Source organism: Urocitellus parryii, chromosome 3 (genome assembly GCF_045843805.1).
Source record: "Urocitellus parryii isolate mUroPar1 chromosome 3, mUroPar1.hap1, whole genome shotgun sequence".
Lineage (NCBI taxonomy): Eukaryota > Metazoa > Chordata > Mammalia > Rodentia > Sciuridae > Urocitellus > Urocitellus parryii.
In genome coordinates this window covers 155,787,293-155,802,473 of record NC_135533.1, presented here as the reverse complement: position 1 = coordinate 155,802,473, position 15,181 = coordinate 155,787,293, and the positions used below count along the sequence as shown (strand labels likewise).

At 42.2% G+C, this 15,181-nt stretch overlaps 2 protein-coding genes and 1 pseudogene across 3 annotated transcripts in view; 2 read left to right on the top strand and 1 right to left on the bottom strand.

The window, feature by feature from the left end:
- The window catches only part of Snap29 (synaptosome associated protein 29), a 30,255-nt gene extending 25,109 nt beyond the window's left edge, over nt 1–5,146 (bottom strand). Inside the window, exon 1 of the mRNA XM_026401729.2 lies at nt 4,834–5,146. Within this exon, the coding sequence (XP_026257514.2) occupies nt 4,834–5,070 (237 nt within the window). The 5' untranslated portion in view covers nt 5,071–5,146. The remainder of the gene's footprint in view (nt 1–4,833) is intronic.
- A 273-nt stretch (nt 5,147–5,419) lies between these two features.
- Nucleotides 5,420–15,181, top strand: part of Pi4ka (phosphatidylinositol 4-kinase alpha) — a 134,338-nt gene continuing 124,576 nt past the window's right edge. For both annotated transcript variants that reach the window (XM_026401773.2, XM_026401774.2), the window contains exon 1: nt 5,420–5,593. In XM_026401773.2, the coding sequence (XP_026257558.2) occupies nt 5,453–5,593 (141 nt within the window). In that variant the 5' untranslated portion in view covers nt 5,420–5,452. The remainder of the gene's footprint in view (nt 5,594–15,181) is intronic.
- On the top strand, nt 8,556–13,236 carry LOC113191808 (cyclin-dependent kinases regulatory subunit 2 pseudogene; annotated as a pseudogene).

Sequence of the window (15,181 nt, the reverse complement as noted above, 5' to 3'; positions counted from 1 at the left end):
CTGGGGCAGGAGGATTCTAAAATTGAAGCCAGCCAGGGCAACTTAGAGAAACCTCATCTCAAAGTAAAAAATAAAAAGGATTGAAGATGTAGTTCAATGACAGAGCACTTGCTTGGCATGTACAAGGCCATGGTTTGATCCCCAGTATAGCCAAACACACAAAACCAGGCCTTTGGTTGCAAGAAAAAACACTGGGGGCTGGGCGTTTAGCTCAGTGGTAGAATGCTTGCTTGCCTAGTATAAGTAAGGACGTGGGTTCAATCGCCCAGTACCACAAAAAACAAGTGAATGAAACCCATTGAGGACAAAGCTGGTAATGCAAGTGCTACTCATTGCATCTGTGCACTCTACCAAACACCAGTCCCTTTCCACTGGTGTTGCTGTGTCAGCCAATGCAAACCCCTGTTTATTGTTGGTAAATAACTAATTTAGCAAGTCTGGGCTATCCCTACCCTCCACATTCCAAAAAAAGATCTGGCCCTTGCCTGGTCCCTTATCCTTAGAATATCCTGCCTGATAAGAGCAGCTCTATTTACTTGAGAGCTTAGGCTAGACAAGAGAGTTTATGTTAACACTGTGATTTATGATGGAAGCCTTGGGCCACAAGGTATCAGTCTGACTTCTGGAAAAGATGGAGACTGAAGTCAGTCATCCCTGATTGACGCTGTCCCAGGGGGCGGGAGGAAAAAGGACATTTTGCTGAGATGGGTGGAGGTAGAAAGTTGAGTAAGAGACTGCTCCTTTCCCATATCTGACACTTAGAAATCTACTGAGAAATTACTTCACCTAACAGCTCTCTTTCTCCCTCCATCAGCTTTTGCTAAGAAATCTGCTACATCAGAATCACTTCTTGCTGCTTCAGAAGGATGGCTCTGGTCAGTACAGAGTCTCACTGGGAGTGGGCTGCTCTACAACCAGTTTTCCAGAAAATAAGGGTACCACCCTGTGGCAATGTATCTACTCTAAGTTATGGGGACAACATCCTAAGGGGGGTCACCTCAATGACTACTGATCCTGGTCTAGGAGGGGTATTCTCATTTCTTTCACCTATTTAAATCAAATGCTCATTATGGCTTTGGTGACTGTCAAATGCTGTAAATACATGGAGATGAGTGGGCCTGTACTGGCCAGGATGGCTGAGTATATCATGCTTGCACACTATTAAACACCATTCCTTTCCACTGAGGTTGTTGAGTAAGCCATTTGGACTCTGGTCTAATATTTGTTGCTAGACTCTCCTGAACTGAGACCCTAGGCCCCAGAAATCTTCAATGGAATATGCTAGGTTTCTAGAGGAAAAGCAGTGTCCTGCGAAGAGGGGTATCCTCTGCCAGGGTGGTGAAAGGACGTACAAAAACTATGAACAAGTGGGGCATGTGAACACATGTAATCCAGTTACCTGATGCTTAGGCAAGAGTGTTGCAAATTTGAGGTCCACTTGGGTAACTTAGCAAGCCCCTGTCTCAAAAATAAAAAGGGCCAAGGGTGTAGCTTAGTGATAGGGCACACTTGGGTACAATCCCCAGTATTGAAAACAACAAAAACAGGTTCAAGCAGCACTCAACCAGGCTTACCAAAAAGTAAAAACAACACAATGTCCATCATTAGGGAATACGCTGCATAAACAGAATATAACATAACCATTAAAAAAGCAAAACCAAAATCAATCAAAAAAGGAAAACCCAAAACTCCCCAAACAACTCATTATATGTTGCTATGGCATGATCTTCAATTCTATTAAGCTGTATATGTATCATAAAGTATAGAATACTTGACTTTAAGTTAAAAAAAAAAGGAATAAAAACTATGTCTTTATATATGGAGTATTTCTATAAGGACACCAAATCAGCAGATGGTAGTAGCTATCTTACTTAGGAGAAAAGGGAGGCTAAGGCAGGGGGATGGGAGGAAATTTCATAATCCTCTGTATGTTTTGAGGGCTTGGGATGTAGCTTAGTGGTAAAGTGCTTGCCTAGCATGCATGAAGCCCTAGGTTCAATCCCTTAGGCATGGCAGATTAAAAAAAAAAAAGAAAAGAAAAAGAAAAAGAAAAGCTAAAGTTTGAACCACATGACTGGAACATCTTTTTGCAAAAATTAACCTTAGGAAAGAACAAAGAAATCACACTTACCAATAGTTCTGTTAGTCAGGTGGTACACGCCCCACTCTACTTCTCTGTCCTTTGGTCATCATGACTATGGCCACAGCCTTTTTGAGAAGCAAACCTTGTCAAGTTTCACAATAGGAAAGTGCAGTTCTCCTTGTTAAAAGTGACTTTACTAAGTAATTTTCCCATTTCTGCCAGGCTGGGATTGAATTATGATTTTTCCCAATTTCATATTACTTATAAGTTCCTAATCCTCTATAAAAATCTACTTTAGTGATTTGTGGACGTAGCTCTGTGATAGAGCACTTGCATAGCATGTGTGAGGCCCTGGGTTCAAACCCCAGTACAAAAAAAAAGTGTTAATATGTTACACAGTGATGGGTATTTGTTAGGCACCCATTTAAGTTTGGAAGTTAGCAGGGTACACAGGACTGGAGTCTGTTGGGAGCACTGTGTGACCAAAAGATTTCACATTACCCACTCCCATCCCAACAATGAAGGGAATGAAAGAGTAATGATTCAAAGACAGTTTATACAATATGGGGTAGGGTGATGGTGCTAATTATTTCTGACTTGCAGGGCCTCTAATAATTTGTTTGTGTGTGTGTGTGTGTGTGTGTGTGTGGTATTGGGATTTAATTCAGAGGTGCTCTATCACTGAACTACACCTCCTAGCTCATTTTAATTTTTTATTTTGAGGAAAGGTCTTGCTAAGTTGCATAGGCTGACTCGAATTGTGATCCTCCCACCTCTGCCTCCTAAATCACTGGGATTATAGGTATGTGCCACTGTGCTGGTGTTTCAGCCTCTAATGATTGAGAACTGATTCAATCCTGAAAAAATTCAATGTTTAATCACTGGTGAGAAAGCCTATCACCTGCCCAGTCATACTGCACCTCTCCAAGTAACACCCAGGCAAAGCCTCCTATGTCAGAGGTGCAAATGCCTGTGTACAGTCCATTGCACAGAGAGAAGAACCTTTTGGGGTAGCATGGCACATGTCACCATAATTTACATTATAAACTCACACCTATTGTATTTTTGCTTTTCCTGAATTATGATAACAAATCTTTTCTTCTGACCACCAGGGATTCCTAAGCAGCTTCTTCTTTCCACATATCTTGTCTATCATGCCCCTCCTCAGAAGCCCAGGAATCCTTTTTTTTTTTTTTTTAAAGTTGTCAATGGACCTTTACTTCATTTATTTATATGCAGTGCTGAGAATCAAACCCAGTGCCTTACACATGCTTGCAAGTGCTCTGCCACTGAAATACAACCCAGGCCTCAGGAACCTTATTTCTAAGGCAATTCATTTACATATTCCCCCTCTCTTCCCTGGGAACATCCTTCATCCTCACTCTTCTTGTCCAAATCTTAGTCTTCAAAACCAAATTCAAGTTTATCTTCTACCACAACATCTCTCTCTCTCTCTCTCTTTTTAGTACAAGGGAATGAACTCAGGGATACTCAACCACTGAGCCACATCCCCATCTATTTTGTACTTTATTTAGAGACAGGGCCTCACTGTTGCTGAGGCTGGCTTTGAACCTGTGATCCCTTCTATCTCAGCCTCCTGAGTGGCCGGGATTACAGGCTTGAGACCAGTACAATACCTAATTTTTATTGTTTTAATTTCCGATTTTCTTTTGTTCTCATAGTTTCCAGAAATGTCTCTTTAAATAGTTCTTAGTTGGGTTCCTTGGGCTTGGGACCCCCAATCAAGTGACCCTGTAAACCAGAGCGCCAAGACCTCTGGTGATCATCCAAAATGTAAATTGAGACTTTCCATTTGGACTGGAACATAGGAGCATATGTGATGTAAAAACCACAAGCAAAACCTCCTCAGTGAGATGAAAGACAGGAAGGTAGATTAATGAGGGATACCATAAAAGGGAGAAGTGGGTAAAGGAAATAACCCAGGAAAACCAACATTAGGAAAATGATAGAGATGAATATTAGAGAAGTTAATCAATATATTCATACCTTGATCACTTAAGACCCTAAGTGATCAGGGAGAATGAACTTTGCCAGAGAAGAGACCCAAGGATGAAGACCATATTTTAGTTTCAACCATTACATTTGCAACATCAAAATGCTAAAGATTATTCTAAGTTGATCCACCATAATCTCTTCTTTAATCGAAAACTGTTTATCAGGCTGAAAAGAAAATTAATATACTGAAAAAGCTAAATTGAGAATGATTCTCATTGGAAGTCCTACTTTCTGAAATCTTTGGCTGGAAAAAGCTGACAAAGATGAACTGGAGCAAGACTGTCGCAACCCATGTGCAGTCTGTGTAAGATTTGGGAAGTAAAGGTAAGGCTCTAGACTTAACCAAATTCAGGGTTCAGTTTACTCAGCAGGTGTCCACACACATGGATCTTTAAAATCTTTACTGGTAAGGTGGAGAAATGGTCAAGAATGGAAGGAAGAACTTTGCTCTCATGCCTCAGGAGTTTACCTTTGAACTAAGCACACAGGGGGACAAAATCAACTAAATGGAGTTACAGTTAAGGAAGATTCCCCAGGTAAATGGTCTCTTTCAAGAACTCAAAATACATGTCTCTTTACATAGTTACCATATTATTACAAATGGTAAAGTCACTAAGTACAAGAACCTAGGGTAGACAAATCGGGAATTCTCAAGAACATGAACAAAACATTTCTCAATCACGTCTAACAATGTAAAGACTGGCCAGTTCAGCTCAGTCCTGTCCCAGACTCACCTCGGAAGAGGCAACCCCAATCTTCTCGGACTCGTACATAAGGGACAGGGACCTGCTAGTGCTGGCGGCTGTGGCCTCTGCCCTGCGCAACACCTCCTGACGCAGGTACTGCTGCCTGTCGGCGGGTGCGTTGGATCCGTCGGGGAGGTCGCGGGCATCTCTCCACGGGGCTGAACGAGAGTCTTCGTCTTCCGCATCGTCATCGAAAGGGTTGTAGCTTTTGGGGTAAGCAGACATGGTGCCGGAGCGCGTCTCGGTCCCGGAAAGAGGAGGAGCACTGCCAGAACCGGCCAAGCACCACGCCCCGTCCTGTGATTCGGCGCCGGTCGCGCGAGCTCCTTCCGCCTGAAAAGCGCCGGCAGCCCCGCCTCGGATCCGACCATTGCGCCAGGCGGCTTGGGAGGGGGTACGCCACGTCCAGAACGCGTGGTAGAGGCTACTTTACGGTGCCTCTCCCCCTGCAGCAATGGGACCGCCCTCACGGCCACGCCCTACCCAATGTCGGCAACAGAGAAGTCACGTGGCGGGGAAGCCGGATGCGGCTGCGCCTGCGCCGTGAGCCCGGGTGCTCACTGGCCGGGTGCTGGTAGCCGGCTCCAGCGCCGCGGTGCGCGCGACGATGGCGGCGGCCGCGGCCCGGGGAAGCGGCAGCGGCTCGGGCTCCAGCTCCGGCTCCAGCGCCTCGCGGGGTTTCTACTTCAACACAGTCCTGTCACTGGCCCGTTCCTTGGCAGTGCAGAGACCAGCATCCTTGGAGAAGGTAATCTAGGTGGTCTCGGCCGAGGGCTGACAGGAGGAGGGGCCTGGTGCGCTGAAGCAGGAAGGCGGGGCGAGGGTCTGAGGGAGGTCAAGTGGGGAACCGCCTGTGACTAGAGGGGACTGCTGAGTTGAGGAGCTCCGCGAGGGGAGGGATCTACTAGAAGAGGGAGGGGTCGATCCGACTGGAGAGGACATCGCGGGTGGGGAGGCGTGGGAGGATGGTGAGCGTCCAGCGGAGAGGGGGTATCTTGTGACAACGTTGGGGCGGGTGCTGGTGCTGAACCTTGAGCACCAGTGAGGAGGTTAACACCTGGGACTCTGGTCACGATTTCCCCTGGTTTTTATTCTGTGACCTTGGAGATATCTTTTTGTCTTAAAACGGGTGATTTTACTTCCAATCCGGGGAAGGGGGCAGATGAAGCACTGTTCTGAAAGTGCTTTCTGAACTGCAAAACCATTGCGCATTATTATTGGCTGATGTTGGAGGCATTAGACTAGGTAAATGATTGTGTTTGGAGACAGTGGCAGAGAAGTGAGCTTGGGATGGATTCAGGAGAGAAAGAACTCATGCCAGAGGAATCCTTATCTTGGGAGAAAGGTGAAAGCCAAAGATGTGCTTGGGGGTGGTAGAATGAACGCAGATTTTGGAATCAGACCTAAATTTGGTAATTGCATTGTCACTTACTGTGCCTCTTCTTGGGCAAGTTACTTAAATTGTCAAAGCCTGTCTCCTTATATGAGTATAAAGTCTCTCCCTCAGGACTAGGCATAGAGAGGGTAAACAGCAAATATCAACTCTTCACCTAAAAGCTTGTGGTGAGACTGAGCACAGTGTGTTAGCCCTGAAGAGATGGGGTGGTTTGTCCACTCAGCTTTCTGGCAGATGAAAAGAGGACGTTTTCTGACAGGAGTAATGGTGATTGTAGACCTGTCTGCTGCATTTGGTGATGGGGGGTGGATGAAGTTGAAAAGCTATTTTAGACACTTGGGCAATGTTACCTAGATTTGTATGTTCTTAGACTTGATTTAATCACTCACCTGCAGGGTGAGCAGGTCCTAGGAAACTAGACTGACTTCTAATTAAAGACAGTATAAGCTGGGCATGGTGGCATGCACCAGCTACTCAGGAGGTTGAGAGAGGAGAATTGCTTGAGCCCAGAATTTGGGACCAAACTGGACAACATCACAAGACCTCATCTCTTAAAAAAAAAAAAAAAAAAGAAAGAAAAAGCGTGTCTATAACAGAATGAAAAGGACATGAATTTGGGTGATAGGACTATCTGAATTTAAATCCTATATCACTTGTTTACTGTGATCCTGGGCAGGTCAGTTCCTCACTTTCTCCTGTAAAACAGAACAAAATAAAACAAACAAACCAGGGCCGTACTTGATTGTACTATTGTGAAGATCAACAAGATGACTTGAATGGCTGAGCATAGCAGTGCACATCTGTAATCCCAGCAACTTGGGAGGCTCCTGCAAGAGGATCATAAGTTCAAAGCCAGTCTAAGCAATTCAGCAAGACCCTGTCTCAAAATTAAAAGTAAAAAAGGGTTAGAGATGTAGCTCAGTGATAAAGTGCTCCTGAGTTTAAAAAACAAAACAAAACAGGGGCTGGGATTATGGCTTAGTGGTAGAGCGCTCACCTAGCACGTGTGAGGCCCTGGGTTCCATCCTCAGCACCACATTAAAAAAATAAATAAATAAAGGTATTGTGTCCAACTACAACTAAAAAATAAATATTTAAAAAAACAAAACAAAAAAAGGATATGAATTAAAGGCAGGCCTATGGATACTTAATTGAATGATAACGCGGATACTTAGATAAACTTCATAATGGACCATAGGGCTGCTTTATTAAGTCAAATTCATGCCAGCTAGTCAGCATGTTCTCCTCTTAGTAGGAGGACCAACAAATCTGTCAGAAGTTTGTTGGATTTGGAGAAAGAGGATGCAGGGAATTAGATGATCTTTAAGAAAATGGTTCAGGAGTAATAGCACCCTGTCCCACTCAATAACTCTGAAAAGTGCACCTTAAGTTCAGCTTGCCTTCTGCCTGTTCACTAGTAATAAGAACATGAGGACTTGGGGTGTAGCTAAGTGGTAGAGTGTGTGCTTCAGTTCATCGCCAATACTGGGGGAAAAAGGTTGTGTAATTTCAATGTTATTGTCTTTGTATCTTGTCATAACTGCTTCAGTTGTCAAGATTACAATATATTGTACAATTAATTACCTCTATCTGAGGTTGGCAGCTTTCTAATACCACTTCAGCCTCACTGGCAATAATTACCATCACTTCAGAAGAATTAACAGAGCAGGTCAGAGGCTGCCTTCTTTATAAGGGCCTGCTTGCAAGATTGGCTCTTGGCTAGACTCTAGGCACTTGGCACTTGAACTGTTCCCTCCATTTCCTAACTGATAAAGATGGTGGGTCACTGTGCCTAGACTCTTTGTACACACTATATGATACATTTCAAACGTCTGCTTTCCTTCTGTGAATCTGGAATTTTAATAGTTGCTAGGCAGACAATTTCTATATGACCAGATCTAATAAAAACCTTGGGTGCTAAAGTCTTTAATGGATTTATCTGGCATTTTTTTTTGCTGTTGTAGCAAGGATCAGAGTCGGTGTTTTCCTCATAAGATGGAGAAAACATAAAGAAGCCTGTGCATTGGTTTCTCCAGATACTACCCGTGTCCTTTTCCCTTGCCAATAGACTTGCATGGTAATAAAATTTAGCCATGAGAGCAGCTATATATATGTAGGAATTCTTTTTTTGGTACCGGAATTGAACCCAGAGGCACTTAACCACTGAGCCATATCCCCAGTCCCTTTTTGTATTTTATTAGAGACAGGGTCTTGCTGAGTTGCTTACGGCTTTACTATTACTGAGGCTAGCTTTGAATTTGTGATCCTCCTATCTCAGCCTCCTGAGTCCCTGGGATTACAGGTGTCCGCCACTATGCCTGGCTTGTGTAGGCATTCTTGGGGATCCCTGAGATAATTTATTTTGTCTAGGAGGCTTCTGTAGGTGGCTGATTCCATCAAATATTTGTGAATTCCTCTCATTCTCATCTAGGATCTTAGGATCTTGAGATTGATTATGTTAGGGATCATTGTTGCTATCATTGGTCCTATAATGTGTCTGTTTACTACATTCCCTTACCTTTTTTTTTAATTGTAGTTGGACACAATACCTTTATTTTATTTATTTTTTTAATGTGGTGCTGAGGATCCAACCCAGCGCCTTGCACATGCTAGGCAAGCACTCTACCGCTGAGCCACAACCCCAGCCCCTCCCAACTTTTAAATTTTTATTTATTTTTATTTTTTAGTTGTAGTTATACACAATAATTTTATTTTATTTATTTTTATGTGGTGCTGAGGATCAAACCCAGGACCTCACACATGCTAGGCAAGCGCTCTACCACTGACCCACAATCCCAGCCTCTACATTCCCCTAGTTTAAAATAGTTGATAAGAAGTACCTGACAATCTTAAAGAAAAAGAAAAAAAATTTTTTTTGATTGAACCCAGGGGCACTTAACTGCTGAGCTACATCCCTAGCCTGTTTTTGTTTTTTATTTAGAGACAGGGTCTCACTGAGTTGCTTAATGCCTTACTAAGTTGCTGGTTTTGAATTCACAATCCTCCTCCTTCAGTCTCCTGAGCTGCTGGGATTACAAGTGTGAACCACTGTGCCTCTTTCTTTCTTACTTTTTTTTTTTTTTTTTTTAAGATAGAGGAGAGAGACGGGGGGGGGGGGAGGGAAAGAGAGAAAGAGAGAATTTTTAAAATATTTATTTATTTTTTTAGTTTTCAGCAGACACAACATTTTTGTTTGTATGTGGTGTTGAGGATTGAACCCAGGCCACACGCATGCCTGGCGAACATGCTACTGCTTGAGCCCCAGCCCCAGCCCCGTGCCTCTTTCTTAAGGAAAAAATTCTTGAGGTTCTTAAAAGAATTTCTGGGATAGTAAAGATGAAGACTTAAAAGGGAAATGAGTATTTGTTTACATTTTTCTCTTTTCCTTTCCCTTTCCTTTTTATTTTACTTATTCATTTGTGGGTTTTTATTTATTTATTTTTATTTTTTGGCAGTAATAGGGACCTCACAAATGCTAGGCAGTACTCTGAGCTACATCCCCAACCCTTTTTTATTTTCAGAGAGGATCTTGCTAAGATGTCCAGTTGGCCTCCAACTTGTGTTCCTCCTGTCTTAGTTTCCTAAGTAGCTGGAATTATAGAGGTGTGCCACTATACTTGGCTTCTTTCTTCTATTTTCTTCCAGAGTGATGTCAAAGGACTGAGAGGACTTGGTCCATATAGGGTTTACTTGGGGAAGTCTCAGTTTGCTGTACCAGACCTGATATCCAAGCTCAGACTAGGTCACACAGGCAGCCCTGACATGCTTTTAGTGCACTTGAGGCATCATAATGGCATATCTTCTATACTTTGACTCTCTACATTCAACAGTTATGTTTACTTTAGTCACCCACTTTAATCCCAGGCTATGGTACCAAGCCTGTCACTATTTGGTGGATTTTTACTCTTTTCTCTTTAATTACTTAATCCACTTGTTCATTCAGAAAACATAGAGTTCCTACTTTTGATTGGTATGTGCTAGGCTGGGTAAATAAGAAACAGTCCTAATTTGGTTGCTCAGATTACCAGCAACAATTCAGATTTGTATCCTGAGTCTTGTAATCATACTTCTGCCATGTTCAGATGGCTAAACCGAAGACCCTTGGGCATCTATCCTCTGATTCATGTCTGAGCCTTTTCCTGCTAGGCTGTCCCTAAAACTGTCCCCACCATTTCTGATATTCACCTCTAGGATTGGAGCCCACCTCAGATGACACTCTGTGAAGCTTTTTGGACCAAGTTCCTTCAGTTAGTCCTCCCTTTAAGAGAAAGATGAGAGGAGAAAAGTAGATAAGAAAATAAGAGGCTTGGGCTGGGGATGTGGCTCAAGCAGTAGCGTGCTCGCCTGGCATGTGTGCAGCCCGGGTTCGATCCTCAGCACCACATACAAACAAAGATGTTGTGTCCGCCAAAAACTAAAAAATAAATATAAAAAAAATTCTAAAAAAAAAAATAAATAAGAGGCTTTTCAATACTCTCTGGCATCTTGACATGGGTTGGTTTCTAGACTCCTGCTCTCTGATTTCTAATAGCCTACTAGTTTTGCTCTACTTTCCTGGTTCTCACCTGTCTTCAGTATGTTGCTGAGCAACCTCTATAAATCTTCCCCCCGACTCTGCCTTATAACACTTTTTCTGCCTCCAGAAAATCAGTGACCTGTGTTGCCTCTCCTTCCCTGCCCTGTGCCATTACCAATGCAACCCTCAATTCTGGGACATTGAAAGTCCTTGGTGCTCAGCAGAGCTGCAGAGGAAGCATCATCCCTTGCCCTTTTATTTCTATACCACCTCTCATGAAACTTTGATCAGAGTCCTTTCCCCCTGTTCTAAAAGGTCCTCTTTCTTCAGTTATAATACCAGAATTTCTAGGTGTCTTGGCTGTTGATCTGATTGACAGGCTTGGTACCATGGCCTGGGTACATAGAGACCCAGTTTCATTATGTTACCCATGCTAGTGTCAAACCCCTAGGCTCAAGTGATCCTCCTGCCTCAGCTTCTCAAGTAGCTGGGATTATAGACACAGGCCACTATGCCTAGGTTGATCTAATATTTATACAGCACTGTGACATTAGGGTCAAGCTGAACCCTCCCTTCTGCCATATTTTGCTTCATTTTAGGCCTAAAGCGATAGAGTTGGCCAACCATGGCCTGAAACCTCTGAAACCCTGAGCCAAAATAAATATTTTCTCCTTTAAATTGTTTGTGTTGGGTATTTTGGTTACAGCAACAAAAAGCAGACTAATACAAATCCCCTCCACTGGCCAGCTCTCTCCATCATTGATTTTAATTGCTGAAATGTATTTATGTGTTTCATGTTTCTGATTACTTATTTATCTATTTATTTTTGTATTTTCTTTTATATATCCTGGCATATTGGAAAAATGCTTGGCCTTTCATGAACATTGCCAAGCCTGCCAGAACACTAATTTCATTTGTGTTTACCACAAATAACTAGCAAATACAGGGTTGAGGCAAAAATCCCCAGGTCTCATTTGCATTTATTTGTAGAGTTCTGAGAAGTTTTATTTCTGCTGCAGAAGCCATTCTCTTTTCCTGAATGTTTTGTATTTAGAACTGATCTGTAAGCCAGGATTCAGAATAGCCAAAGTTATACTGTTATGAAAACAAACGATGGTGACATTCATTCATGTAATAAATCTTTGAGTGCCTACTGTGTCAGGTACTGTTCTAGTCCCTGGCATCAGAGGAATGAAAATAAATATGTTTCTTAAATTAAAAAAAAATCTGTGATTTCAGTTCCAAGAAACCATAGGGAAATTCCTTTATTCTGTATTAAATTAAAGGTCCAACCAGATGTGGTAGCATAAGCCTGTAGTTCCAGCTAATTGGAAGGCTGAGGCAAGAGGATTGCTTGAGCCTAGGAATTTGAGGCCGGCCTGGGCAATATAGTGAGACTCCTGCTTAAAAAAAAAAAAAAAAAATTAAAGATCTATTAAAAAAAAGAACAATTTTCTAAGATGTTCCTTTTACATCTTTAGATCAAAGCATAGTTTTTCTGACTTTATGTATATTTTTATTTCACTTCATCCTCCATGAGATCTATCCTCTTAATTTTTTTTTTAAATATGTGTGCTGGGGATTGAACCCAGGGCCTCATGCATTCTAGGCACCTCTTAAAAATTTTTTTTTTTTTTTTTAAAGAGAGAGTGAGAGAGGAGAGAGAGTGAGAGAGGAGAGAGAGAGAATTTCCAACATTTATTTTTTAGTTCTCGGCGGATACAACATCTTTGTTGGTATGTGGTGCTGAGGATCGAACCCGGGTCGCATGCATGCCAGGCAAGCGCGCTACCGCTTGAGCCACATCCCCAGCCCTTAAAAATTTTTAATAAATGGACATGTGTTGAGCTGTGTCAGTTCCTCATACTCTCTTCCATCCGTTGTGCATGCAGTCAGGATAGCCCATAAGCAGATCTTTTACTTTGACAAGTGCTTTGATAACCTCTACGAGTACCAGCATGTCATGTTACCTAGAGGACTTCCCAAACAAGTGGCCAAAACTCATCTATTTTTTTTAATATTTATTTTTAATTGTAGTTGGACACAGTATATTTCACTTATTTATTTTTTTGTGTTGCTGAGGATCGAACCCAGGGTCTCGCACGTGCGAGGTGAGTGCTCTACCACTGAGCCACAACCCCAGCCCCTCATCTTTTTTTTTTTATATTTATTTTTTAGAAGTAGTTGGACACAATACTTTTATTTTGTTTATTTATTTTTACGTGGTGCTGAGGATTGAACCCAAGGCCTCACACGCGCTAGATGAGCGCTCTACCGCTGAGCCACAATCCCAGACCCCAAAACCCATCTATTGTCTAAAGAAGAGTGGAGGAGACTTGGTGCTCAGCAGAGTCCAGGTTGGGTTCATTATGTGATTCATGAGCCAGAATTGCATATTCTTCTCTTGAGATGTCCTATTCCAAAAAGAGCAACAAAAATGAAGTGTATCTGGGATCATCTAAATCATTTGCAAATTTGATGTGTATAAGCGAATTTTTGGTGAAATTTCAATGAATACTTGGAAAATGTAAATTATTTATCCATACCTGTGCATGAGCTGTATTCTTCACAGCAGCAGAGCTTGGGTAACTGGTAGTAGGTTACTGTAAAGTATTTAAAATAAAATTCATAGTCAATTTTTATCAATATATGTGCCTGTTTAACAATACCTGTTTTTAAAAAAATATTTATTTTTAGTTGGACACAATAGTTTTATTTTGTTTATTTTTATGTGGTGCTGAGGATCGAACCCAGGGCCTCACACATGCTAGGCAAGCACTCTACTGCTGAGCCACAACCCCATAACCCCAGTCCAATACCTGTTATTTTTATTAAAGTTTGTTTCATTAAAAAAGATTTAAAGTATACAATAAGTGAATCTCTTCTTGCTGTTATGGAGTTTACCATGGTGAGAGACAACAAATAAGCATTAAACAATTATAAGTAAATATGATTTAAAATAGTTACAAGTGCCAAGAAGCAAAAGTAAATGGTAGGGCTGGGTATATACCTCAGTGGCAGAACACTTGCCTAGTATGTGAGGCACTGGGTTTGTTAAAAATTAACAAACAAAGACATGCTGTCCACCTACACACACACACACACACACACACACACACACACACACTCTCTCTCTATTTTTTTTTTGGGGGGGGGGTGCTGGGGGATTGAACTCGGGAGCATTTGAACACTGATCCACTTCCCCAGCCCTATGTTTTATTTAGAGACAGGGTCTCACTGAGTTGCTTAGCATCTCAAGTTTTTTGCTGAGGTTGGCTTTGAACTCAAGATCCTGGGGCTGGGGATGTGGCTCAAGCGGTTGCGCGCTCGCCTGGCATGCGTGTGGCCCGGGTTCGATCCTCAGCACCACATACCAACAAAGATGTTGTGTCTGCTGAGAACTAAAAAATAAATATTAAAAATTCTCTCTCTCTCTCTCTCCTCTCTCTGTCTCTCTTCTCTCTCTCTCTCTTAAAAAAAAAAAAAAAAAAAAGATCCTTCTGTCTTAGCCTCCTAAGCCCCTGGGATTACAGGTGTGCACCACCACGCCCAGCTAAAAAAACCCTTTTTTTAATGTAAATGTTGTTGCCAAATTTTGTTATGCAAAATTTATCATAATTTAATTAATTAGTTTGTTACTGTTATTTTTTGTCATGCTGGGAATTAAACCCAGCGTCTTGTTCATACAGGGCAAGCGCTCTATCACTGAATTGCACCTTCAGCCCTATCTTAAGAATGGGTATATGGTGTGTGGAGGCATAAAATAGGATCCTGATTTACAAGAGAGACTTTAAGCAAAACTAAAAGATGAATAATAATTGGCCAGCGATACGTGTACATTTCATTGCTGCCTTTCTGGCAGAGGGTGCAAACTGAATGAAGACTCAGAGGTTGAACTGGGAGTGGCAACCCAAGTCTATAATCCTAGCTTCTTGGGAGGCTGAGGCAGGAAGATTGCATGTTCAAGGCCAAGCAACTTAGTGTGACCCTGCCTAAAAATAAAAGGGATGGGGATTGGACTGGGGATGTGGCTCAAGCAGTGGTGTGCTTGCCTGGCATGCGTGGGGCCCGGGTTCGATCCTCAGCACCACATACAAACAAAGATGTTGTGTCCACCAAAAACTAAAAAATAAATATTAAAAATTCTCTCTCTCTCTCTCTCTCTCTCTCTCTCTCTCTGTCTCTCTCTTAAAAAAAAAAAAAAGGGATGGGGATGTAGCTCAGTAATAGAGAACCCCTTGGTTCAATCCCCAGTACCAAAAAAGCAAAACAACAACAACAAAAACCCACATTTTGATTCACTGGATAAAGTTGAAAAAGGCTGAGGTGATCTCAGTTTAGGGAGCTAAGGTAGCACAAGAATAGGCTGGGGAGATGAGCAGGACTTCATTATGGGCAGGTCATGAGAATGGTTTTGGACTTTA